The sequence below is a fragment of the Camelus dromedarius genome, chromosome 2 (assembly GCF_036321535.1).
Source record: "Camelus dromedarius isolate mCamDro1 chromosome 2, mCamDro1.pat, whole genome shotgun sequence".
Classification (NCBI taxonomy): domain Eukaryota; kingdom Metazoa; phylum Chordata; class Mammalia; order Artiodactyla; family Camelidae; genus Camelus; species Camelus dromedarius.
This window is the reverse complement of record NC_087437.1, coordinates 72,712,666-72,739,056: the sequence shown is the minus strand read 5'-3', so window position 1 is coordinate 72,739,056 and position 26,391 is coordinate 72,712,666. Positions and strand designations below refer to the sequence as shown.

Here is a 26,391-nt window from a genome sequence, read left to right as displayed (position 1 = left end):
GAGTGACTTCTGAAATTCTGCTGACATTTTCCCTGCTCTAAACTCCTCCCTTCAGCTCCAAGCCTCCAGAGCCAGCTCTGCTCTCTTCAGAGCTTCCTCACGATTCCAGGCAGCATCCAGGCCCACCCTTCGCCAGCCCTTCGCCAGCCCTTCTCATGCCTTTTCCTAAACCTTCTGCTCTCCTCAAATCTCTGATTCTCTCACGAGCATTTGTTTTTTACAGCATTCTCTCTTTTGTGCCTTCAGCTACTGACCGCTAAGTCTTTTCTCAGGCAAACCACCCACATATCTACTGAGTAATTAAATTTTCTCAAGTCCAGGTCCCATCCGGCAGGAGATTTTTCTCAATACATGTATTATTTGGGGTCATTTCCTGCATAGCTTCTCATCAATTTCCCACAGGGAGAAAAATCACTATCCCATGTCCTAGAATTGTTTGTGCTAATGTTCCTGAATCAATTGATCATTCTTTTCTCAAGGAAAAAAATCATTTTATTTCTCTCCAGTATAATACTTGGCAGAGTTAAGTGCTCAAAAAAAAAAAAAAGAGAAAATGTTGAATGGACCAAAGAACAAAATGTGTGGTGTTTTTCTCATGAAAATTACCCAGAGACTTAGACAACACCAACAAGACTCAATCTCTACCCCCAAGCATGTTACAGTCTGGGAAGACAAACTGCCAAGCCCTCCAGCAGTTATAAAAATTTCAGGCCAACTTAGGTCTCATGATTTCTCCTGTGGTCTTGTTTGTTCGCACCAAACACTCAGTTCCCACGGACAGTGTGTCAGTTGTGCCTTCCTGGTCCTTAACTAAGATAAACAGATGCAATCGTTATGCTCTAACCAAACCTTTCGCTTCAAGAGTTCTTAGTGCATTGAGCTCCATGTAATTTATAAAATGTGCTCTCAGTGTCTTTTCGGTTAAAAAATTGTGTTAAAACGCTACATTCCTTTACTAAGTCAAACTGAGGCACAACAGTTTCCCACCAGGATGGAAGTTTCTGGATCAAATCTGGTTGGCAGCTGAACAAGTTCATGGTTGCAGCTCTCAGCTCGGCCCCTCCCGCCCTGCCAGACAACTGTTCCCTCAAGGCAGGGGGAAAGTGGTTTGGCAAGTCCTGACAGATGGACAGCTGACACAATGGACCTTCCCCCAAACCCCATCCCCTGTGCAGCTGTGCTCTGGCCTGGTGTCCAATCGGCCGTCCCCCAGAGAAGGGGAAGGAATTGTGTGCCTGAGAAAGCAGCTCTCAGAGGGAGGGAGGCGGGCGGCCTTGACTGACATACCAGAGGGCTGGCTTTTTGGACGGCTCTTAGCAACGGCCCTGGTTTGACCCTCCTCAGCCATGAGAAAATTGAATCAGTGTACCATTCTTCCAGGCGCGATGCAGCATCAGCAGCTCAACGTCCAGGGGGCCTTCCTCTCTGCGTGTTAATTACCAGCTCTTTCTCATCTCAGGGTTCCTGCCTTTGCAAAGTGCTCCGGAGAGGAGGCAAGAAAGAACACCACCCCGCCCCCTCGCTGCCTGGGGCTTGATCGTGAGTCCTGGTATATCTGATAGGCGGGACTGAGAGGGGGGTTCCAGCCCCCCTGGTCCGGCAGGGGCTTTATTCTAAGAGTCACTGGCGCGTGGCTGCGCTTTTCTTTCCCGTTTGTAGGTGAAACCCCAGTGGCTTCATTGGCTCCTCGATTTAAACCACGCCCGGCTTTCTGCCCGCTTTGCTGCTGCTGGGCCAGGCCGACCAGCCACATCCCAGCCCCGTTTGCGGGGAGCCGGGCTGCTGCTGCTATTGTGTGGATGCCGTGCGTGTCCTCTCTTCTCTTGCAGAGATGGCTAACAGGGGTCCCAGCTACGGCTTAAGCCGAGAGGTGCAGGAGAAGATCGAGCAGAAGTATGACGCGGACCTGGAGAACAAGCTGGTGGACTGGATCATCCTGCAGTGCGCCGAGGACATAGAGCACCCGCCCCCCGGCAGGGCCCATTTTCAGAAATGGTTGATGGACGGGACGGTAAGGCTGGCAGCGATCTTGGTTGCTGGGGCGGTGGGCAGGGAAAACACTCCAGGGTCTTCTTGAACGTGAGGCTGCGGGAGCAGCTGCGGCTGCCAAGCTCTGTCTCACGGGGAGAGGACGGGGATGCCTTTATTTCTTCGCGATTGGAAGATCTGTGCTCCCTGCACAATTCCCTCGCCAGATTAGAGGATTCTCCACCCATCCCAGATATCGCAGCTTCCTCCTGAGTTGTTGGCCAGTTCAAAGCCCTTTTGCTCTTTCCAATGAGAATAGAGATAAGCATTTCTCTGAGATCTCTCCAGTCTTCTTGGTGTATCAGCTCCTCTGGGGCCATCCCTTCCCCCAGGGGAATAGGTTGGTTACATAGTAAAACAAAGGAAGGGGTGGAGGGGGAGGACTAACCACCTTCCATCCTTCCTGGAGCCGTACTCCTTGGGAATGCTCAATGCCTGTCTGTTGAATGGATTTGTTCTCATGAAACTGAAGGGAATCCTTATTTGATAACTGCTTTTCTATGGAGATCCTCCTGTGTGTTTAGGGGGTTGGGTACCACAGGCTCTGCTGATTCCAACAAGCCTGTCTTTCCTCACAGGCTGTGCTTACTGTTACATAATGCTAGCCCACGCGTCTGTTGGATTGTGCCCAGCACTTGGGTTATAGGTTTCTGGGAGGAGGGTACCCCGTTCAGTTCTTTTACACATCACTAGCCCTTACCGGATGAGTTATTGAAGCCTGATTCTGACCTGCCTTTTGATAGAAGAAATAATGTTAGACTCTATCCTTCAGCCTCTCCTGGGAATCCCTAACTCATCCCTCCATTGAAAGTCTGAAATCATGGCCTCATCACTGCACATCATTCCCTCTCTGTAAACATTCTTTCCCTCACCCAGAAAAAGGAAGGGAGGAGCGAGGGGAGAAGAGGATTCCTAGGCTACTGAACGCACTGCAGTCAGGAGCAGCCCTGAGAGTGGGGTCGCCTGGGTCTTTAGGGCTGGGTATGGTAGCCTGGCCCCCCAGCCCAGAGCCCATGCCTTCCTGGGGTGCAAGATTTGCCCATGCCCTAACCTGTGGGCTGTGCCCCGCGGGGGCTAAGGCTCATTTTGCATTAGGGACAAGCACACACAAAGAGAAATGCTGATTCTGTCTCCCCCTTTCCCTCCTCAGGTCTTGTGCAAGCTGATAAACAGTTTATACCCACCAGGACAAGAACCCATTCCCAAGATCTCAGAGTCAAAGATGGCTTTTAAGCAGATGGAGCAAATCTCCCAGTTCCTAAAAGCTGCGGAGATCTATGGCGTCAGGACCACTGACATTTTTCAGACGGTGGATCTATGGGAAGGTAAACAGCCCTTATGCCTCGTGCCCCCAGGATCATCCTCCCCTCCCCCACCCAGTTGCTTTTCTCTTTGTGAAGCCTGCTCACAGTGTTCTTCCCTGTGTTTCTGTGTGTGTGCGTGCACATATGATTGTGTGTGTGAGATGGTAATCAGCTGTCACCCAGTGGCACTGTCAGCCTCCCCTTTGTGTTGTTCTATTAAAAGTGTTCCTCCTCTAAGGAACACACACCCCACACAGCAGGGACCTCAGCAAACTAACATGTAAACAGAAGCCTCCGTGGAGAGGAAGCTAATATGGTTACGTGGATGCCTCTCATTTCTCTTACCCCTCCCATCATGTACTCTGAGCCCACAAATGAAAGCTGCCGGAGGAGAAGGGGGCAGCGAGTTTGCTTCTGACTCACCCGCAGCCGGGCTTATAGACAAAGCTGCCTACTGCAATTTTGTCATTCAATCCAAGAAATAAATAACTCCCCACCCTTTTATTAAATGGTTACCTGGCAGCTTGGTGACTATAACTTCCAGATGTGTAATTTCTCAGAGAGGGTGACAAATGACTTTTTCCTTTCATATTTGTGAATTGACATAAGAAATCTAACAAGGCATAAAAAAGAAATCAAGTTTCTGGACGTATTTAATGGTCCAGCGTTATTGGGGGAAATGATGTGAATGGAGATATCGCCAGAGAATTTGGGACCTATGGTCACAGACCTTAGTGTCCCCCTGAGCCCAGATGTGCACACCCACCGGTGTGACTGTTCTACCCACATCAGGCCCACCCGGAGGCATGGACCCATCTGTGCTCTCATCCTTATTGTCACTGGCTGTCCTCAGTCACTGGCCCAACCAATAGGATACCCAAGGCAGTGACCCAAATGGCTCTGCTGACAGTGAGAATGGGCTGACTTCCCTGTGATCAAGAGACAATGGTATTTTAAGGGGCATTCAGACGATTTCTAACAGAGAATCATCCAACTAAACAACCTTAATTCCTTTATTCTCACCCCCTCTGTGTCATACAGAGAGCTGGCAGTTCCCGTTTCCTTCACAAATGAGTAGTTAAAATCGTAAGACGCCAATCAGTTTATCAATAATGTTTTGCCATTATTTAGAAACTCATATATTCAGACCTTCAGGCCAGGCCATTGGCCTTCATGAACACTTGCCTCCAAATCCCCATGGAATGTCACAGTTGTGACTTGGTCCTTGCTTTTTAGGTCAAAACTATGATGATTTTTCCTTGCTAATAAAAATAGCTACTGCTTATCGATATTTTCCTATACACTAGGCACGGTACTGGGGCTTTTCTGCATAATGCCAATCAATTCTCCTAACAAGTCCAGGAGGTGTTATAAATTCCCCATCACAAAGGTGATGAGACTGAAGCTTGCCCATGGTTACTTGTATGATTACTTGTATAGATCATATGACCAACTAGTAAGTAGCAGAACCAGGACTCAAACCCAGGCTCTATGATGCCAAAGAAGGGAACTTTAACCAAACTGCCGTGCCGGGGCCAGGACACTGTTTCCTTCACCTGCACCATGAGTGTGTGGCTGAGTCATAGCAGAGACTAATGAGATGAAGAGGAAGGGAAGGATGATTCAGGGCTCTGTGGGACACAAGGTTAGAGGCCCCATACCAGGAGGTGTGTGTGAATGGGAGGGGACCCAGGGAGGCCCCCCACATGCAGGAAGTGTGTAGGTAGAGGAAGAAACTGGGACCTCTGTGGGAGGTGGGGATCCAGAGGGTACTTTTCTGTTCTGAGGATGCGTTGTTTGCCTTTCCCCTTTTCCCAAAGACCACACAGGTGAACTTTATACCCAGGAGGTGCTAGCAGTGAAGGAGAAGCGGGTGGGGTGCAGTGGTTCCTAATAAGCAGAGTAAGTGGACGTCTACACCACCTGCCCCAGTCCTGTGCATTAGGGCACCTCTTAGGAAAGAGGGAGGTTGAGAGACATGAGTGTGACTGCAGTAGTCTGAGATCGGGTAGTGGACACGTGGAGTCCAGGGCAGGGTATTGCTCCTGGGAAAAGGGAACAGGGCAGACACGGAGGGCTCTCATTCTCAGGGCAAAGAAGGGTGGGGCTTTAAAGGAAAGGAGGAAGGAGACCTCTCCCAGGGCGCTGTGGCTGAGCGGCTGTAGACAGGTCACGCAGCAGGTAGGGATAGCTGGCAACAGGGGAAGCAGATGCTTGGGAGAGTCCAAACGTCCTGTAGAGGCCCCAGGTTCTGGTGCTCCGCCCCGCCCCCACCCCTATGGAGGGGAACCGGGACTTAGGTTTGGGAGATTCACTCTATGATTTGAAGGGGATACTTGGTATTCTCCAAAAGCGCTGTCTGAAGCTCAGGCCAGAGGTGGTTTCCAGTGGGGCAAGAGGAAGGAAAGTGGGTTGCTTTGAGCAGAGAAAGGGGGAGGGGTGGCGGCCTTGAGCGAGCCCAGCAGCGAGACGCGTTCGACAACAGCAGGGACCAGTGCCCGAGGCTGGGTCCTTCTGCCAGAGCTGGTTGTCGCCTGGGAACATGGGGATGAATAAGCTGAAATCAAAGGGACGCTGTGTGCAGGGCTGGCGTGTGTTGCGGTGCCTGTGTGCACGGGAGGTGTCCGAGGGTTTGTGCGCACAGCTCTTCGACTCGCCATCTCGTTCTCCCTCCTCTTCTGCACCCTGGCTGTGGTTTTAGTGCTGTGCTTACGTATTAGATTATTCACATTCACTCCTGATTCCACACATCGCAGTCATGGTGGCCGTGGCTTGGAGGGGCCAGTCCTTCTCTCTTGAATCTTTCTTTTCCTCCTCTGCAGGCTTTTTATACTCCGCAGCTCTGGGTCTTCGGTCTCCCCTGCTCGCCATCTTTCTAAGTAGGGCTGTGCTTATCCACGGCTGCCCAGGGACTCCACGCTGCTCTTGAGTCACGGCCGAATAAAGCCGCAGGAGCCCGGGCTTGCCAAATGTCTTCTTACTGTTTAGATAGACAAGCTCCAGATGTACCCTCTATCCTGAAACCTTTTTTTAGACACAAGGTGAAATGCTTAGAATGGACTCGGGGTCAACCAGAATAAAAGGTTCAAGGCTTCAAGGAGGAACCCAGGACTGAATGTTCCAGAAAACAACCCAACCACAGGGATACAAACGAGGTTACTGACGTTCCCCTCTGAGGAAGCTGGGTGACCAGCTCCTTTCAGTGATGGGGGAGACGTAAGGGCGGCTTAGAGCAGGGAAGGGGACAGGGGAGGTCTTTCTTGTGGACGAGAGAAGGTGGATGCCTGGTGGGTTACTTTGGGATTTGCCCCCGGGGTCCTAGAAAAGGGTGGGCGGGGCCGTCTCAGCTCAAGAGAGCGCAGTGGAGGTTAGGTTTCAGCATCTCTTCTGTGTAGGGAAAGGAGGGAGGAGGGAAAGCGAGGAGCCAGGAAAGGAGGGATGTGTGCGTGTGTGTGTGCATGTGTGTGTGTAAAACAGAACATGAGAGTGAGTGTGTTGGTCAGAAGGACTGCAGAGAGAGCTCACCCTGGAGGGTAGAAGTGTGCAGGCTCCTAAGTCAGAAATTAGACTGCCGGGTTCAAACCTCTGTTCCATCACTTACCAATGAACTTTCCTAAGCTTCGATTTTCTTTGCTGTAAAATGGGGATGATAGTATTGATTTCATAAGGTTGATATGGGGAGCGAATGAGATCATGCATTGAAAGTGCTCACCATAGTGCTGGCAAGAGTCGAGCATCACGTGTGGTGGCAATGTAAAAATGACTATTGTCGTTGGCTTTTTTTTAAGACTGATGGAAAATGAGAGCAGTAGGAGCAAGGGGTAAGGTCACATAGTCTGTCTTGGAACAAACGGACTTCATTAACAGCTTCACACAGCGGCTGGTAGGGTTGCCCCTCTGTCACCTGTAGCGTGTCACCTCATTGGCCATTCTCCAAAATGAGAGACTGCCTTTATGAGTCTTCTTACTGAGTTTTTCCCACCTCGTGGTCATTACCCTCTATGCCTTTCCCCAGGATATATTATTGCTTTCCCCATCTCACACCTGGATGACTTTGATACTGCGGAAAGAGCATGAGTTTTGGAATTAGGTGGGTGGGTTGAAACACTTTAGCTACATACTAGCTCTGTGACCTTGGTTAAGCTGCTTAGCTTCTCAGAGCCTCAGTTCCCTTCTCTGCAAACAGGTCTAGCACCTCCCTTGCAGGATTCTTGCAAGAAGTAAATGTATAAAATGCCTAACACAATGCTTGGCTAAGAGATAACCCGATAAATGTGGACTTTTCTTCCTCTGTTGTCAGTCCAACAGCAAGTAGCCCTTTTGGTTCCTGTGCATAAATAGGTAATGAGCACTAGACACCTAGAATTCTAGAATGTCAGAGCAGGCAAGACTCAAAGATCAGTCAGATCTGATTGCTCTTCTCCATCATCCAGTGGCAAGGATGCAGACACGTGGTTTCGTCCTGCCTCACTGTTCCCCTCCTTGATGACTGGGTGTTGAGGAGCCTGGTTTACATCAGGGGCAGAGTGCCTGGAAGGTCCAAATGTCTTCTCTGGGAGGTGTCACTGTGTGTGTCATTCCTCAGCAGCAAGAACAGAAGAGACATTTCACCTGATTTGAGAGCTATCTGGGGATATGGTACGGTACCTGTAGTGACTCGAGACATCACAGAAATAAACACCTGTTGCTGGAAGCTCCTTTTCTATCAGAGCAGCCTTTACTGCATTTACTCCAAGTGCTGCTCACACTTAACGTTTGGCGGGTTCTTCCTTCAGCACTGGTTCTCTGGCTCCAGTGAGCACCAGAATCATCTGGTAGGCTTGTTACAACTCCGATTGCTGGACCCTAGCTCCAGAGTTTCAGAAGTATTAAATATGGGTTGGGGCCTAGGAATTTACATTTCTTACCAATTCTGGGGTGTTCCTGCTGGCCCGGGAACCCTGCTTCGAGAGCCACTGCCCTACAGAGTTTCTCCAGGGAGGCAAGCAACAAAAATTAATAAAGTCCACAGAGCAAGCCCAACCTGCCCTCTGACATTTCTCCCTTATCTGTAGCAATAGTTTTTCTATCTTCAGTGGAGAATTGGGAGCCATGCCTAAGTTATTACTCAGGGAAATAAGAAATGGTGTCTTCATCCACTGACCACTTTCTCTATATAAGTCCCAGAAAGATTAAAAAAAAAAACCCAATATTCCAAAGATGAGTCAAGACTAACAAAACAGAAGTAGCTCTGAAGCAGAGTTTTGAGTGTAAGACTGATCTTTAGTATTAGAATGTCCAACCTGGATTTACATACCCAGATGCCTTCTCTGGCCTTTTTCCTTTCTCTTTACACTTCTTTTTATTTTTCCTTCCCAAAGAGATGCATAAGATAGCATTAAAGTAATAAAAAAAATTAAGAGAATAAAATTAAAAAAAAATTTTATTGACATGTAGCTGGTTTACAATATTTGTTTCAGGTGTACAGCCAAGTAAGTCAGTAATACATATACATATATATTCTTTTTCAGATTCTTTGCCATTATAGGTTATTACAAGGTACTGAATGTAGTTCACTCTGCTGTACAGTAGGTCCTTGTTGTTTATCTATTTTATATATAGTAATATGTATCGGTTAATCACCGACCTCTAATTTGTCCATCCCACCCTTTCCCCTTCAGTAACCATTGTCTGAAGAGATCAAAATGTTTGTTCAAGTATCTTTAGGGTAATAAGACTCAAATTTGTGAGCATAAGAAACCCTGGATTAGGATGGGAGTTGGGGGTGGTCCTTACAATGCAGAGCCCTTGGTCCCTCTTCCCAGAGATGAATTTTGGTAGCTGGGGTGTAAGATCACACCTGGGAAGACACTGCCTTGTGATAATGCAGGAAACAGAGGACACAGTATCTTCTAGTAAAGGTTTTGGTTCCTCTTGAGACTCTGAAGAGGTTTGTCAGGTGAGACAGGAAAAGCTACTCTGCCACCATCTCTTTTTACAACTTCAAGACTAATATTAGCCTCCCCTATGCTAGGGGCTAGAGGAGTCCAGGAGCCTGATTAAAATCCTGAGCCGTTAGTGTAAATGTGGCCCCTCTCTTTTCTTGTCTCACTTCCTTTCTATGGCCAGCGGTCTTATTCATAGATCACCACCCAGACTCAGTTTCATTTCTGCTCTCCCAGCATCTAGAAAATTCCCAGCACCTAGTTGGTAGTTCTTTTAGAACTGTTCTTCTTTTTTTTCCCTTGGCAGAATGGCCTTAAGCAGTGGTTTTCAGGCTGCCTTGCCAAAGTATCTAGGGGTTGCTTTCAAGAAGCAAAGGGATGCCAAGCTTCCAGGGCTCGGAGCAGGCTCCCAGCCTGGATCACAGCCATTTCAGTGGCTGCGGTTATGATCTGACTTTGTGGAAGATATCTCTGAAGGGAGGAGTTATTGCTTAACAACTTTAATCTAGTACTTACCACATGCCAGACCTTGGGATAGTTTTAAAAATTAAAAACCAAGCTGCTGGGGCAGTGCTTGCCTATCCGTCTGGCTGTATCCGCATCATCACAGATCATCCCAGAATCTGAATTTTCAAGATCCTTGGGTAATTCTGATGACTAGTCTAGTTGGGAGTCACCAGAAGAAACTCATATTTCTTAGACTTCCCTGATGGCATATCACCCAGGGAGATTATTAAAAATATAAACTCCAACCCCCCACCCCCACCCCCCAGGCTTACTGAACTCGTCTCTCCTGGGACTGACCTCAAATTTTGTATTTTTAGAGACCTCCCCATCCCATCTCACAAATAGTTGAAGAAGTCTGGGAAACCATGCTCTGAAGCAGGCTGTGTTCTAGGCAGATGGTACATTTCGTTAGGCCAGAATACTGGGATTCTTTCCAAGGGAGGTCTACTTGATAACTAACTAGAAATGAACTGATTACAGGAGGCAGATTTCTGTTCACAGTGTTACGCAGAATCTTAACAATAATTATTTTAACTTGATCTGTACACTGATGGGGGACTCTGGACCCCAGCTGCTTTTTCTTGCTTTAATTTTATTTGCGTTGAGACCTTGAGAAATTATGCTAAACCATCATCATTACCATCATTTGGGGTTGGTGCCCTAGATCTTGTGGGACCCAAGAACTATGCCCCAGTTCCATACCTCCACCTGGCATTGAAGCAGCCACTGCCACCCCTCAGGTCATCCCTGATCACCGAGGAACGTGCCTCCCAAACAGCCTCCACTGGGGACCCACGGGAGATGGCAGTGCGCCCCCTGCAGACTGCCGTGGGCTTTGCGTTCAGACCAACCTGAGCTGGAGCTGAGCCCTGATTTACTTGCTGTGTGGCTCTGGCACATTAATTAGCCTCCCTGAGTTAGTTTTCCCATCCACACATTGGGAGGAATAATGACAAGTCCATGGGGTTGATGTCACATATAGCAAAGTGTCTAGCCTACCATTTATATCAAATCTCTTGTCCTGAGGGCTTTCTTTTTAAAAAGTGTTGCCAGGGGGAGGGTATAGCCCAGTGGTAGAGCACATGCTTAGCATGCACAAGGTCCTGGGTTCAATTCCCAGTACCTCCATTAAAAAATAAAATGAACAAATAAACAAACCTAATTACCTCCCCCTACACACAAAAAATAAAATAAAAAAGCGTTTCCAATTTGTTCCTTCCCCAACTTCTTCTGCCCCAATCGTATAATTGCTTCCTTTTGCACTCTCCAGGGATGAGGGTGGGTGGGAGTTACAGTCCGAGGTTCCCAGATATCTTACCCTTGCCCCTAACTTAGTTCCCTCCGTCCTTTCTGGGGTCATGTAGTGTACACCTTAGCAAGCTACTGGTGACGGGGGCTGGGTCTGTGGTTTAACAGGGCTTGTTTCCTCACCCATGGCTCCAGCGTGGTGTCTGTGGCTGGCTGCCAGTTGTCAGGCTCTACAGTCCCCAGATCCTGGACATGCCAGACTTGCTCTTTTCAGTCACCAGAACCAGACTTCCGGTCTGCTATACATGCAGAGTGGAGATGACTGGTGTACCCTGACCTTCCCAAGCCTCTGTGTGCTCCATCGTCTCTCTAGGTGTTCTTTAAGGACTCACTGCTTGAGAGCAAAACCTTTCCTTATGTCCTCCCTCAGTGATCCTTCAGAATATCATCACGATGGTTCTATCAAAAAAAAAAAAAAAAAGGATGCTGTTATAGAGTGACAGTTACAGAAACGCTTTTCCTCTGCGGAAGAGAAGGATCATTCTCATAACCTCCTCTGCGCTTCCCCTCCCTTACTTCCCAGTATTCCTTGTGCCCTCCCCCTTCCATCTGCTGCCCAGATCCTCCACTCTCCACCACCCCAGCTGTTCCTTGAGTCTGGGGGGTGCTCCCTAGAGACCCTTTCATCCCTGTATCCATCCATCAACCCTGCAGAGCCTCAGGATCCAGGAGATCGTCCCTCGGTTCACGTGGGAGGTGGGGGGTGGAGGAGAGGGACCAGGAGAGAGGAATCTGCTGTCTCTCTCTCCTCTTTGAACAAACGGGCATCCTGGACTGGACTTCCTCTGTGGGCCTTAATTGTTTATTTTGTCAGAGTTATGCTCCATTCTCCCTTTCTGTCTGCCTTTCCCCAGTAATTCTGTATTCCCTGCAGCAGCCTGGCCCAAGAGACCACAGATGGTTTACTCGGTCTGAAGAGCGCCATTTAATGTTTGCCCTTAACTTTCATAGCCCCCTCCCCCACCCTGGTCCTTCAGCTTTTGTACTGCACCCTCGTGCTGTGCGTGGACCTTCAAGCTGGTTCTGACCTGCAGGGCTAACCACATGGTAGCATCTTTCCCTTTCCCTGTGCAGGACTCATCAGTCAGCAGGAAGGGGTGGAGCGAGGAGAAAGGATGGGAGGAGCAGGCTGCCTTGTAGCCCAGGGGCCTTCTCTGTGGGTTAAGGGTCCTTGGGCTCCTCAGGTGATGGTGCGCCCCCTCCCACTGTGTGCCGGGCACACCACACACTCTCCCCTCCAACACATGCCATTTATTTATTGTCTCCATTCAACTCCTTTCAAGCAGCAGAGAATGAAAGGCCTCTCACCGTGTCCTGTCGGAGTGCTTTCTGTGCTGATTTGCTTTTCTTCATCTGCCAGGCCTCCAGCCCAAAGGGCCAAGTGAATACTCAATCTGATGCACATGGATGATTTCAGACCCTTTTAACCCAGATAAAGGGAAAGAAAGAAGCCACCTGGGGTTTGGTGCGGTTCATCCATCCAGTGTATTTCTTCCCGGTTTCCTTTTCTCTTCCCAGTCATGAGGAGAACCCTCTTGTGCGGACCCCCACGCCAACCCACCCACAGGACCTCACCTTACGGCCACCTGTGGGACCCCCTGAGGCAGGGCCTCTGAGTAGGGCAGGGACCTCTATCTGAGCTGCTAAGTGCTTGGAATGTGTTATTCACGCAGCAACTGCGAGTGGATTAGAAACGGGATCTTTGGTATGTGCCATCTAGACAATCATTAGCCAGATTCCTTTCTGAGAAGTTTGGCTATGTGGTCTTCAGGTCACTACAGCCTCCTGTCGGAACTTCCTTCCCAGAGGGCCAGTCGCATCCTGGATTCCTTGGCCCTGACACATACTAGGCTTTAATCACTCCTTTGGCTTCCAGGGAAGGACATGGCGGCCGTGCAGAGGACCCTGATGGCTCTAGGCAGTGTCGCAGTCACCAAGGATGATGGCTGCTACCGGGGAGAGCCATCCTGGTTTCACAGGTAAAAACTCCCTCCCAGCCCCCCAGGAACAGAGGGTAATGTTAGCGAGAAGGAGCATCAGAAGCCTTGTCAGGGCCCAGAGGTGCTTGGACGCAAAGGCCCTAGGGGCAAGCACTCCCAGCCCCACAGCCGAGTCCCCCCCGGAGCAAGGAAAGACCCACGGTGCAGAAAGAGAGCTTAAACTCAACCCAGTAGCTCAGTGGGAGGTGAACACGTAGTAGCAGGTAATTAACTCTTCATGCCCCTAACCCCCTCTGCTTCTTGACAACTATAAAAAGGTACCAGCTTGTGGCGTTTTAAAGGAACCTGGTCTGAAACTCCTGTGTATTGGCCAGTTGAAGCCCTGCTTTTAGCTCCCACTTTGTTAGTGACCTACTGAGTCCTACATGGCCCCATATTATTCACCATCTGACTCTTCACCGAAGTTTGCAGCCCTCTGGCCTAGAGTGAGGCATTTCCCCTGCTTTGCTCCCACACCCCTCAGCTCTAAAGGGGAACAGTGACCCTTGGTCCCATACAGGGAGGGGTGGAACAGGATTAATGACTTTGCAAGAAGAGCTGACTTCAATTTTCACAAGGGCTTGAGGTAACTGTGAGGGGGGGACAGGAAAGCTGTCTGAGAGTAAAGTCCCCAGAGAGGCATCACTGGTTTCTTTGCTGTCGAAATTCTGGAAAATCATCTGAGCTTCTAAGGAGCAGAGATGTAGGACCTGTTCGTGGTGGGACCGTCGCCCAGGGCGAGAGCATAGTTCATAGAAGGACTGTCGTTCAGCAAAAGGCCTGCCCTTCTACCTGGTGACCCTTGATCCCCCATAGAGCCTGCCTAACTGCTCATCTAGGGAAAGGTTTGGAAATGGTCAGAATGACCCTGTTCCATCTCACTCCCTCTGCCCAGGAAAGCCCAGCAGAACCGGAGAGGATTTTCAGAGGAGCAGCTCCGCCAGGGACAGAGCGTGATAGGCCTGCAGATGGGCAGCAACAAGGGGGCCTCCCAGGCAGGCATGACCGGGTACGGGACGCCCAGGCAGATCATGTGAGGAGCCGCGCCCGCCCCACGGAGAGAGGACGGACGTTCCACGCCGCAGTCTCCGTGATCAAGAAATAGCTAGTCACCTTCCGGCCTTCTCCTCGTCCCAAAGCCTCCTGTCCCTGGTTGTTGCAAGTGCTGCGTTTCTGCCGCAAATCCACGTTGCCTACTGCCGCCACCTTCTGTTCGTTCAGAACTATGCAAAGACTCCGCTCCCTCCTCCCGAGCCCCCTCTCCCTGAAAGCCCGCCTTTGTCTGACTATTTATTTATTTATTTATTTGCCAGAAATTTCGCTCCTCAACTTATAGAAGGCACCTAATAAATGAATGAGTCTTGCGTCTTAAAGTGTAAAGTTTCTTCTTTGTCTTAGGGACTTTGCGGGCAGGGCTGGTCTTCATTTCATTCAGGAGGCCAGCAAGATGGAATTAAGCTTAAATGGTAGCTGTAAAAATATAGGTTAACCTTGAGGAAGGCTTGTGAGGTTGTGTGGTTTACCTTGGCAACTGAAGTAGAAAGCGTAGGAATAGTTTTGCCCTCTCTGACAGCCGAAAGCCAAGAGTTCAAGTATGAGGTCTTTGACCCCCACATATTTTTGATTACCTACCTTGTACCTGTTATGCTAGACTCTCTGGGGGTACAGGAATGAGCAAGATGAAGCCTCAGTTTTTTAGGAGCTCTCAAAGAGATGACCAGGAAGTGTCTGATGGAGGGGTGGTTTTGTCAACTGGGCAGGTGATTACTGGTTGAAGGAAAGAGCAGTTTTCACTTCTCTGTCAAAAATCTTCCCACACCAGAGGCCAGATCCTGGGTCTGATGCAGACATTCACACAGTTTCTTCATCAGCCAGGAGTGATAGAATGTAGATTGCTCTCTTACAGTCATTTGTAAGGTCTAACCCCCTAAAACGCTTGGACATTGCCTAAGATTGAGATCTAGTTAAGATGGGATAGGGTTTAAAGATTTTCTCATCTGTAGAAAACTTGAGAAAGCAAATAAGCCTGGGGACCACCAAGTCATCTTACACTTTCCTGCCAGTAGAAACAAGAAAAAAAAGTGACACATTTAGTAAGAAAAGAAATAAGGTCTTTTATTCATATAAGAATTTTTTATAACTTTTTTATTGAGTTATAGTCATTTTACAATGTTGTGTCAAATTCCAGTGTAGAGCACAATTTTTCAGTTATACATGAACATACATATATTCATTGTCACATTTTCTTTTCGCTATGAGCTACCACAAGATCTTGCATATATATACTGCATTATATACAGTATAATCTTGTTTATCTATTCTACATATGCCTGTCAGTATTTACAAATTTTGAAATCCCAATCTATCCCTTCCCACCCCCCTCCCCCTTGACAACCACAAGTTTGTATTCTATGTCTATAAGTCTGTTTCTGTTTTGTATTTATGTTCTTTTTTTAGATTCCACATATGAGCAATCTCATATGGTATTTTTCTTTCTCTTTCTGGCTTACTTCACTTAGAATGACATTCTCCAGGAACATCCATGTTGCTGCAAATGGCATCATGTTGTCAGTTTTATGGCTGAATAGTATTCCATTGTATACATATATCACATCTTCTTTATCCAGTCATCTGTTGATGGACATTTAGGCTGTTTCCATGTCTTGGCTATTGTCAATAGTGCTGCTATGAACATTAGGGTGCAGGTGTCTTTTTGAAGTAGGGTTCCTTCTGGATACATGCACAGGAGTGGGATTCCTGGGTCATATGGTAAGTCTATTCCTAGTCTTTTGAGGCAACTCCATACTGTTTTCCACAGTGGCTGCACCAAACTTCATTTCCACCAGTAGTGTAGGATGAAGAATTGTTAATTAACAAGAAAAGGTAAAATAAATGAAGCTATAGACACCGCCATAGTCTAAATGTTTGGATTGCTGGTTTTTCACACTGTGTTCTTTGCAATTCTAGGCTTTTATAGAGAGTCTTGAGGGGTTCCCACGGTGGGGTGGTCGGGTGGGTGGGTGATTGGGAGAGGGGAGGAGCCTGAATTCTGAGTCTCCACTGTGCTTCAGTGAAAAGTGTTACTGATCTTATGTATTTTATATATTAGGATTCAGCACAAGATTATAAAAGACTTCTAATATTAAAAAAGAGCAGGAAAAAAGGATTATGCTAAAGGAAATTAGCTAGTGAGTCTTGTAAGGGACCTAATGTGTCCTCTCAGAGCCTTATTGACCCTCTGACAACCACTGGTGAGTTGTCCATTCCTGGAAGGATGTTATACGAACATGCAACTGAGTTTCCTCCTCAAACCTTACCCTGGAGTTGCCACAAAAGCAAGAGAGGAAGGTTGATGGATCCTCCCTAAAATGATATAAAACTGGGAAGAAATTCTTGGCAAGAGATAGAAGCTGGCTGGGCCCCTGTTTGGGTTTGGGATTGGGGGGCCATGGGAAACAGCTTCCATCAGTGGGGTGGGGAGGGCAGGTGTGGGAGAGAGCTTTCAGGCTATGCCTCTTCTGTTCCCCACATCGCCCTGGCTCCACCGGTGCTGTGCCAGAGACACTAAGGGGCAGAAAAGCAGCTCAATCTAGGGCGGCGCAGAGCCCGGCTGGAAAAGACAAACATATTGAGTCCAACTCACTTCATGAAGTTAATTTAACCTTGATTCCAAAACCCAGTGAGGTTAAGAAAAGATTAGACTGATTTCACTTGGGACCACAGATGAAAATTCTAAACAAAATAATATCTAACCAACTCCAACAATGTATTTCAAAAATCTATCAAAATGAACCATTTTTTTCTATTGAGAAAATTCTTCTTCTTCTTCTTCTTTTTTAATGAATGGGCTCTTTGGGACCCACTCTCTTATAGAGCCAGAGATAGCCCTGAGGAAAACTTGAACCCGTGTTTCACTCCTTGCCTTTTTCTCTTCTAAAGTCATAGAGAAATCACCTGTTCCAAGCCCTGAATTTTATTTATAATACTGGAGACCAAGGGAGAAATGACTCCTCTAACGTCATTTAGTGAATTAATCTTTGGAGGGAGATTTAGATCCAATTTCCTAGGCTCCCAGAGCAGCGCTTATTTCTTTCTATGGCCTTTCTGCTAATTCTCTCTCACTAATTCTTCCTGAGGTATTACTAACTAATGTGCTAATGTCTCATTCTATTTTTTCATTTATTTATTTATTCAAAAGCTGTAATCAGCAAAAGCTGTCAATGTGCTGAATGTAGGAAAATGACTAGAAAAATCATCCCTGTCAATCAATCAGTCAAGAGTTTACTGAGTTGCCAATACAGTTAAGGACTTGTATTATGAACTAGGAGATACACCAAAATACAAACGTGGCTCTTAACTGAATGAATTCAGAGCCGAGTTGAACAAACAGAATAGGCTGAATGGCTCCTTGTATCATTAGTTGCTTGTTTAAGAGCCAAATGACCACAATGTTCACTCAGACCCTCTGAAGGAAGACATCTCTGGCCTGAGATGGGCAGGGAATGTTTGCTAGAGGACACTGGACTCAGGAACTTCTGCCATTATGAGACTGTACTGGCCATTTTACCACTTGTCCCAACCTGCCTGGACCCCAAGGAGTTAAAGTAATGAAGAAGAGGCTTGGATTTCAAGACAAATCCTTCCTGGGTGGACTTGGGCAAGGGCCATAGTGATGTGAGAAATCCCTGTGGTACCCATGTCTGGGAATTTTATTCCATCTTAGACCTCTGGGAGGCAGGATTAAAGGTTAAGCCTTAAAGAAAGGCATAAAGTTTGTTTGTTTTCAAGTTACTTTTCAAAAGGCCAAACTCGGTCACCATTGTTAGAGCTCACCTTGATGCGGAACATACAGAACTTTCCATGGTGATGGTTGCAGGTCCCCCACAGGACCAAGATACCCCGTCTCAGCTTCACATATCTGTTACCTCAACCCAGGAGCCAAGATCAAGGTTCCTGATGGTCACAGAAACAGAAAGGCTTGCTAACAACTAGTGACATCTGTAGGCATGCCACCAGGTCGCACCAGGCTGCACTGTGAATGCAGGTCCCGTTTCTGATATGTCAAAGACAGAAAGATGGATTAAGAAAATGTCTGACTGCAGGCAGACAGACTAGGCCAGAGTTCTCTACTTTTGATTCCATCCCTCCCACAACAGCTGGGGCTAAAGCTGGGTCTTCCGTCAATAGAAACACGAAGCTCAGTTTTCACAAGGTCTTGTTTTTTGTTTCCAGGCATGCTGCCATTTTGGTTGACATTTACAGAAAGCTTTAATGATATAATAGATTAGAACACTATTGCTGATAGTGAATTTAATTGCCATGGCCTCAAATTAGCTAAACTGCTGATTTCATCGTAATTGAAATTGACATAATCCTGCTGACTGTGACTCTTTCACTGCTATGGTAACAGCACGAAGATAAAATTTTAAATTATAATAGTATTATTGGCAGAAAGCACATCATTCCTGCAAGTTGTTTTGTATACCTAGTTCCCTTGAGCATTTTGAAGGCTAAATTTCTCCATTTGAACAGTCCAGCTCCTTGAATGATATAGATACAAGACCGTCTTTCACACGGGCTTGGTGATACCCTCATGTGCAGATGGTGACTAAGTTTAAGGCCGCTACATGCCCTGAGTAAGGTAAGATTCTCTGCTCCCAAGCATTGTTTAAGAACCACTTCAAATGGCAAGTGACAATGCTTGATAGTTTCTTTACCTATTTCAGCTCCATAAAATAATCTAATGGTTTAATTGGCTCTAGAGTATAGTCAAGTCCATTTATTTAAAAGAGCAGGCTCTTTTCTCTCTCAAATTATAGATCTACTTAGCATGCTATGATTCTTTCTAATTACAAGCAGTGGTGATTGAGGCAGAATAAACTCTAAATAATCATGCAAATCCCATGTCTCCCCAGGGACCCTATTGCGACATTAAAACCACTGGCTAAGGGGGCCAACTGAATTGTTTTCTTCTAGGCCTCCGGTGCTTAGCTTTTCTCCATGTGATATGACATGCTGTAAATTGTAAGAATGGGAATTTTCATGTCAAATAAGTTATTTGCCATGGTATGCACCCAACAAAGAAAAGAAACATAATTAAATATTTTCTAACATAAATTCTTTCTGGAATATATAAGTCAAAATTACCTTGTATTGCAAAAAGTAGGTATGATGTAATCCATACTAGCATCTCTGAGCAATGCTCCTTGAAGCACATGGAGATTCTAGATGTTGGCTTGTTGTTGTTTTATTATCTTGCTGTTGCTTTGTTAATAACACTGATCTCAACTGATGTTTAACACACTTTACTATCACCCTAGCTTCAACGTATCTGTGCATTGGGTCAGCATAATAATTATTCCTTTTTTAAATTTCAAAACATATTTCCCCCCTTGATAAAACTTTATAAAATATCCAAACAATTCAGGGAGTGTGACACTTCAATCTCATCGTCCAGGATAACCACTGTTCACAGTGTACTGTATATCATCATAGGATATTCAAATCCATATGTAATCAGCAAAACGTTTTTCGAATGTCTCCATCTTCATTATCCCTTTGCAGGGAACTAGTTCCTCTTGGATACAACCTGTTCACCATAAAGCTTCATAGGAAGGGGAGGGCAGATACTGTCTCAAGAAACAGGAGGATGTGGCTCAGGGGGATGTCCTAACAGGACAGGAAGAGGAAGTAGTACTTCCTACATGGAAAGCTCCTCCACATGGAAATGACTGAATAATTTGCCATTGAAAATCCATTGAATGGATGTATCACATTTCAATTAATTGATCCTTTATTGTTGAATTTTGAAACATTTCCAAGTTTCACCACTAAAATTAATGCTAAAAGAAATTCTTATAGATATATCTTTACATTAATTTCCTTAAAATAACTTCCTAGATGCTACACAACCGTTTTTGATTAATACAGTCAAGTCAGATCCACACTGCCAGTTTACACTCACCTGTAAACGACAAGTGAGGCCATTTCTCTACACTCTCACCAGCATTATCACTTAAATGTATATTTGTGAATATTCTGGAAGACATTGTCTGCATACTCGGATGTCAATGGAACTTGATGTTCTTCCTGGGCAGCTGCAAAGGATTTTTATGATTGCTCGGTCTTTGCCCCAGATCCCAGCATTTTTCATTTCTACAAAAGAGCACAGTAAATCCATGAGCTGTTCATGCTTGTTAATGACTCTGAAGTGGACACGGTTGGCAAAGACAGAAGAGCCAACTGGAAAAAAAAAAAAATCCAAAACATGGGACCAGAACAGAAATTATTGTTTCCAGAATTTAACTTGAATGTCTGAGGCAAGAGAATTAAAGCAGAGTGTGAAATTGATTTGTCATTCAGCAAAATCAAAGTTCTGCTATGGAAACGGGCCAATTATATATTCTCAAAATAAATATGTCAACTTTCATGGCCCTGAGCTGAGACCATAAAGCTGTTTTGAAGGGCAAGGACCCATCTCACAATGGTTCCAATGAGCTTGGGCTGAATATGGCTCTTGCTGCCCTTTAATTAATGAAACAGATATTGAATGGCCATCTGTCAGATAAATTTAAGAATCTATTTTGGTTCCACATTCTTGGACCAATAATTCTTTGGGAGAACATTGCCATCAGTCTTAGATGGGATAAGCTTGGCTCCCATAGACTGCAAAATGAGAAACTCTGCTGGAGAAGAAATCCTGCTTCAGAAAACTGCAGGGAAAAACAGTGGCCTAGGGGAATTTCACTGCAAAAATATTTACTGAGTAGATACTAAAGACTGGGCGATCTATATAATTCATCTCCTCTAATGCTTATAACAATCCTGCAAATTGAGTATTGACATAACTTTCCAGATCCAGAAAATGAGGATCAAAGAGGTCAAAGGATTGCCCAAGATCTCACAGTAAGAGAGGAAAATAGAATTTGATCTCTGAACATTATGATTCCAAAATTTTATGAAATTCAATGAATACTGCTACATCCTAAACACACTGCTAGGCTCTAGGGAATACACAGGGAAAGATGTGGTCCCTGTACTGAACTAGCACTTAATCTCTCTACAGTAGGAACTCACAGTGAAGAGCTAACCTGTTTATGATTCAGGAAAGCACAGATATGACTGATTTTCATCAAAGGATAGGCTTAATTCCTTCCTGAATTCAGAGCACCCTTGTGTATACAAGTAACCAACACTTATGGTAGCTTGTTTTACAAATGAAATTTTAACCTATGATTTTTGATCAGAATTATTTCTGCAAAACCATGCAAATTTTATGCAAATCTTTCTTTTTCTTTTGACTCTTTTAATTAGGGCCAAGATTAGGGTAAGGTGCAAGAGGTATTCTCTTGGAGCACAAAAATTAATTATGAGAAGCAGCCTAGTCTAGAATACTGTAAAAGGAATAAGAAAAGGCAAACTAGGTCTTTAGCAATGTCGTGTTCATTAATTCATAGTAATTAATAGATTTTATTAATTAATATTTAATATATTAGCCAAGACTTACTGAGCACCTGCTGTACGTCAGGCCCCGTGCCACCCTCAGGGTGTTCGTAAGGAACAGAGACTCAGCTGATGTGGGTTTATCACAAGGATAGTCAGGAAGCAGAGCCCCTTCCCTGAGCAGCCCTGCCTCGCGGCTCTGAATGACTGTGGACAATAATCACTCTCCCAGTCTGATGCCAGCCCAGTGGATAGACTCCATCCATCACTGGTTTGCTAAAACACTAAGGCATTTTATCAGTGAGGCTGAAAAGTCTGTATCTTGAGAAGAGGATTTGGCAGCTGTGGGTAACTGTCAGTTGACGCTATCAAGGACTTCTAGTGACATTCAACTTGCAAAAGAAGTGCAAAAATACCATTTAAGATAAAAAAACTTTCCGGCCCATTGAAGCAAACTGATGCACTGACTGATCACTTAGCAGAGACATCCACCCTTATGCCCTTTATGCTTGACAAGAAAGCGAGAGGATGGCCACAATTGCCTCAATAAGTCAGAAGCACTTAGCTTGTTGGGAAAGGTGATAAAATCCCCCTGGAGGCTCCTGCATCCTGGTGCGAGGCCCATGAATGTCCTCAGCCACATTGTAGAATTCTCAGATGAGATCAGAAACCATGTGATGGGCAGGAGACATCCTGGCAAATAAACACGTATCTCAGATACCCTGAGGTTTTCGGCAGGTCAGCTTAATCAAAGAGCAATACCAGTGAAAAGGAATAAAGTAGTAAAAAATAATTTAGTAGCCGATGCTACAGAAACCACACACAGACCTTGTACGTGCTGGCTGGAACAAAACCTGAACCTAAAGTTTGTACTTGAAAAAAAAGGAAAAACCCCCTTATTCGACACTAAATAATTGCCCACAATTAGGGTAGAAAATGCTGGAGAGCCAAGATCTTGTTTTTAAGAGAAGGGGTCTAATTCAATTCAGAAATATTCTCTCTTGAGGGTGAGGGGGTGGAGAGGGTAGGATTTTGTTTTACCACATCACTGATGTTTTAATTTGGATTTTAGCTGTGCTCCCAAGCGTCTGATCTTTTACAGAAATGATCAGAACATATAACAAAGGATTTCTCATTCGCCATTTGTAGATTTCATCAAGGCTATTGGGATCTTATTGTGAGCAATTTAGGATAATGAGCAAATAGCTGAACAGTATTTATTTCAGATTCCAGAGTATGTGCATAGCCTCTGGGGAAGTTGGAATGACCAGGGGCTAAACTCCAAAGGAGCTTAGAGCATCGAGCAGTGTGAGAGATGAAATTGGTGAAGAAGCCAGTTCTGCAGAGAGCCGTGTAGGACTTGATTCTGCTAAGAAGGGGATGTTCCCCAGGCCGACTTTGGCCTTGGAACACACATTCAAACTGATTTAATTGCTCCTGTCCCTCTGTTTTCCTCTCCTCTTGTTTTTATTCCTCCTTCTCTTCCCTGCCTCCCTATGCCACATTCATTTTTGATTCATCTGTTTTATTTCATTCTTTCTAATGGTTCTCGTTTTTCATCATCTGTCATTTCCCCAATCCTATCCTTTGCATCTGATTAATCTCATTTTAAAGTTGGTTTTTCCAAAGTATTCTTTTGTATTCTAGTGACCTTTGCATAATTTCCAAAATCAATACTTTTTAGTGCTGCAGTTCATTCCCTCATCAAACTCTGAGCTGAAGCTTTGCCAGCTCAGCACGTTCATAGCTTCTGGAGGGTTCTGCCCACCATCTGGACCAATCCAACCCCCTAGGGTCTGTCTGGTAGAGATGTGTTGTAGAATGACTTCTGGACTAGTTTACCCAAGCGCTCCTTAGCCCAACCACATGTTTTGTTTTGTTCTTACTGAATTTGAACATTCTTTACATCAGGCACCTGAAAAGGAAAAAGAGGTCTTTTTAATGTGTCCATTGAACCAAAAAGAAAAGAGGCATTAGCCATCCAGCCCCTTATTCTCCCGTTACTGGCCCAATGCAGGACAATCTCGTCTGAGCATTCATCTCTTGCTGTTGATGTGGCTGCTCTTGGATTATGTACTAACAGCTCCTCCTGGACCATGACTCAGTCATAGGGCTCTATCCTTCACCCTCCTCACCGTGGAGGGAAAAGGAGTCAGAAGAGCATGGCGAGGTTTCAAGATAACATCTAGATAATATGGTTAGAATGCCACCGGCAGCAGCCCCAGACTATGCGCAGGCTGTGGAATTTTTGCAATGCTGTCCAGGAAAGGCAAGTTCACTCTGTTGAGAATGACGAGCCTCCAATGGTCTCCCTATTCCTACCGATCTCCAGGATGTTATGGGCTTGTGTCATTCCAAAAGAGAAGGTAAGTCCTACCTCCCACAATCTCAGGACATGACTTTACTTGCAAATAAGGATGTTGCAGATTTAATAGGTTAATAGGTGATCAAGGAGCTTGGAGACAGAATATACAGATGACAAGCTAAATAACCAACAAGACAACATGAGACCACAAGACAGTGTTTGATAGATTATTATAACATTATTTAAGTGTCAAGTACTGATATGAACAGTAAAGATTTTGAGTTGCAGGAAGAAAGGAGTGCCGTGGGCTTGGGTGGAGATGCTGGCAAGAGAGCTACAAGTAGGGTGTTGAAAGGGGTTAGGATTTGAATAATGTATTGTGGACTGGGGCACAAATTTAGAAGAAAGGGCTGCTTATAGCAGCCTCTGTGATTCCATGGCATTTTGTTGACACCTTCTTGATAGCACTTATTACATAATGTAGTCAGTGGTTCGCCTGTCTGCCCCGACTCTTGAGAGCTTTTTAAGAGCAGTGGTATATTTTATTCATTAAAAAAATATTGGCACCTGTCACATAGTAGGCATGAAATAACTGTTGAGTAAACAGATGGGTGGGTGGATAAATGGATGGCTAAAGATTGAAACCACATGATTTGACAGAGCAGATTTAGCAGATGTGACGGGAGGACACAAAAAGGTAGCCTGGTGGCACACGGAGGAAGACCTTGAAGGTCAGGCTAAGGGGACAGAACCAAAGGAGACCAGGCTGCCATTGCTAAGGATGGAGGTGCCATTAGAGAGTTGTTTTAGGAAGATTTATTTAGCAGTGATGTGCACATGTGAGGGATAAGCCTGGAGGAGGAACACCTGTGAAGGGAATATTGCAACAGTCTAGATCTAGGGGTTCTCTAAGATGCTCCACGTCATTTCATTTTTCAAAAAGATCCATGTGATGTGATGCAAAGGATTAGGATCAGGCTCCCTGTGAGTCAGCAGGAAAAGAGAGGCTAGGATCACTGTCATGTCATTTTATTACAGGACAAAGGGCAATAGTGTTAAACAGCTGGCTGGCTTCCCAGGCTCCTGCACAACCTGGTGTTTCCTCAGGATCCACTTCCCGCTGCAGAGACTGCTCAGCGGTGAGTGGTGATCAGATGGCGACTTTGTACGTGGCCATTTGTCATAACAGAGAAAAGTGGATCCTAAGTAGCAGAAATGAACTTCATCTGTGGCGGGAGTGCTGGCCTCTCCTCCAGCTAGGCAAGGACAGAAGTGTCACCCCTACTCCCAAGTGCCTTCTATGCCAGGGGCTCAGAACCTTGCTCATGTGAGGTGGATGACTTGGCCCTTCCTCCAGGCCTTCAGATGTGCTGGGCTCACCTTTGGGACAGAAGGTTGAAGCATCTTAAATGTTTTCATGTGATGTATTGGTATATTGGGTAAGTTATGTGCTCCTAACCATCACTTAAGACTCCAATGGGGAGATGTTTTGCCTCTGATCCAGGTCACCACACACCATCCACTCAGTGGGTAGACACCTGCCCCCCTTCCCTCAGCACAGGGGCCTTTGTTCCTCAGAAAGGAACAGAAACCTCTTCACTGTCTTTCAAGCTGTTTGTAACTGGAAGCACCAGACTACACCTGGCCATTGTGATTGTCTTTGGCCATGTGTTCTGGAATTCAAAGGATTTTGCCCCAGAACTTTCACACCAGTAAAAGCAAAAGGAGATGACTGCAAACTCATTCACCAAGCCTTTATCTTGTTCCCCCACTTCCTTTGCTATTGCCTCTCAAAACCAGAGGCTTATCTGGAGTTTTGACTTCTGGAGATGATCATTTTCCCTCCACATTTTATCAAGAAAAATGTCAAACATACAGCTGAAGAATTCTATAGTGTAAATGCATATACCCACATCCAGATTCCACCATTAATATTTGCTATACTTGATTTATCCGTATCTACCCATCTGGAGGGAGTCACTTTTTTACAACACTTGTCTTGACACAATGAACACATTTTCAGTAATAATCATGAAACAAAATGAATAACGACAATGTCTAGAAAAAATACAGTGAAAAATTTTATTCAATTTTGTATGTATAATTATACAAGCAAAAATAAATTCAACAGAATAAGTGTTGCATACAAAATATTGTACATTGCAGTTCACACTCTGTATAGTTATTTTAAATATAAATAAATCCCAAATGGCCACGTGGAGTAACAGGAATGAAATAACTGCAGTTCTGTTTCTTCATCTGTACAACCATTGTGCTGTTATTGCTTCTGCTGTCTCTCTTGTTTAAGTGCAAGAGTACTTGTCCCACAGGGGTTCTTGAAGAAAGATTCTATCCCCCCAGATAAGCTCAGATGATTCCAAACTGTGAGAAATGTGCTCTCAAAATGAGCTTGTGTCCCAGGGTCCTCTCGTGTGTGAGACGAGACCAACTCTACCAACAGGAGTTCTTCTAGCTAACTTCTACATAACATTCCTTATGTATTAAATGATGAGTAATTAAAATGTGCTCATTTGAAGCTTATGTAGATATTATTAAAACTCGGTTGTAGGCAGCAATTGTCTGAACTTACACCA

The 26,391-nt window shown here is 45.5% G+C and overlaps 1 protein-coding gene across 2 annotated transcripts; it reads left to right on the top strand.

The window, feature by feature from the left end:
• The first annotated feature begins 1,283 nt into the window (after positions 1 to 1,283).
• On the top strand, positions 1,284 to 14,423 carry TAGLN3 (transgelin 3). Of its 2 annotated transcripts, XM_010985060.3 has the most exons (5): positions 1,284 to 1,539; positions 1,830 to 2,011; positions 3,179 to 3,353; positions 12,948 to 13,050; positions 13,946 to 14,193. In XM_010985060.3, exons 2-5 carry the CDS (start codon positions 1,832 to 1,834, stop codon positions 14,085 to 14,087), a joined length of 600 nt encoding a protein of 199 aa, XP_010983362.1. In that variant the 5' UTR covers positions 1,284 to 1,539; positions 1,830 to 1,831; the 3' UTR covers positions 14,088 to 14,193. The 2 variants fall into 2 exon arrangements, with proteins under 2 accessions (XP_010983362.1, XP_031311808.1); XM_031455948.2 differs by lacking the exon at positions 1,284 to 1,539 and having other exon boundaries at positions 1,594 to 2,011; positions 13,946 to 14,423.
• The last annotated feature ends 11,968 nt before the right edge of the window (positions 14,424 to 26,391 follow it).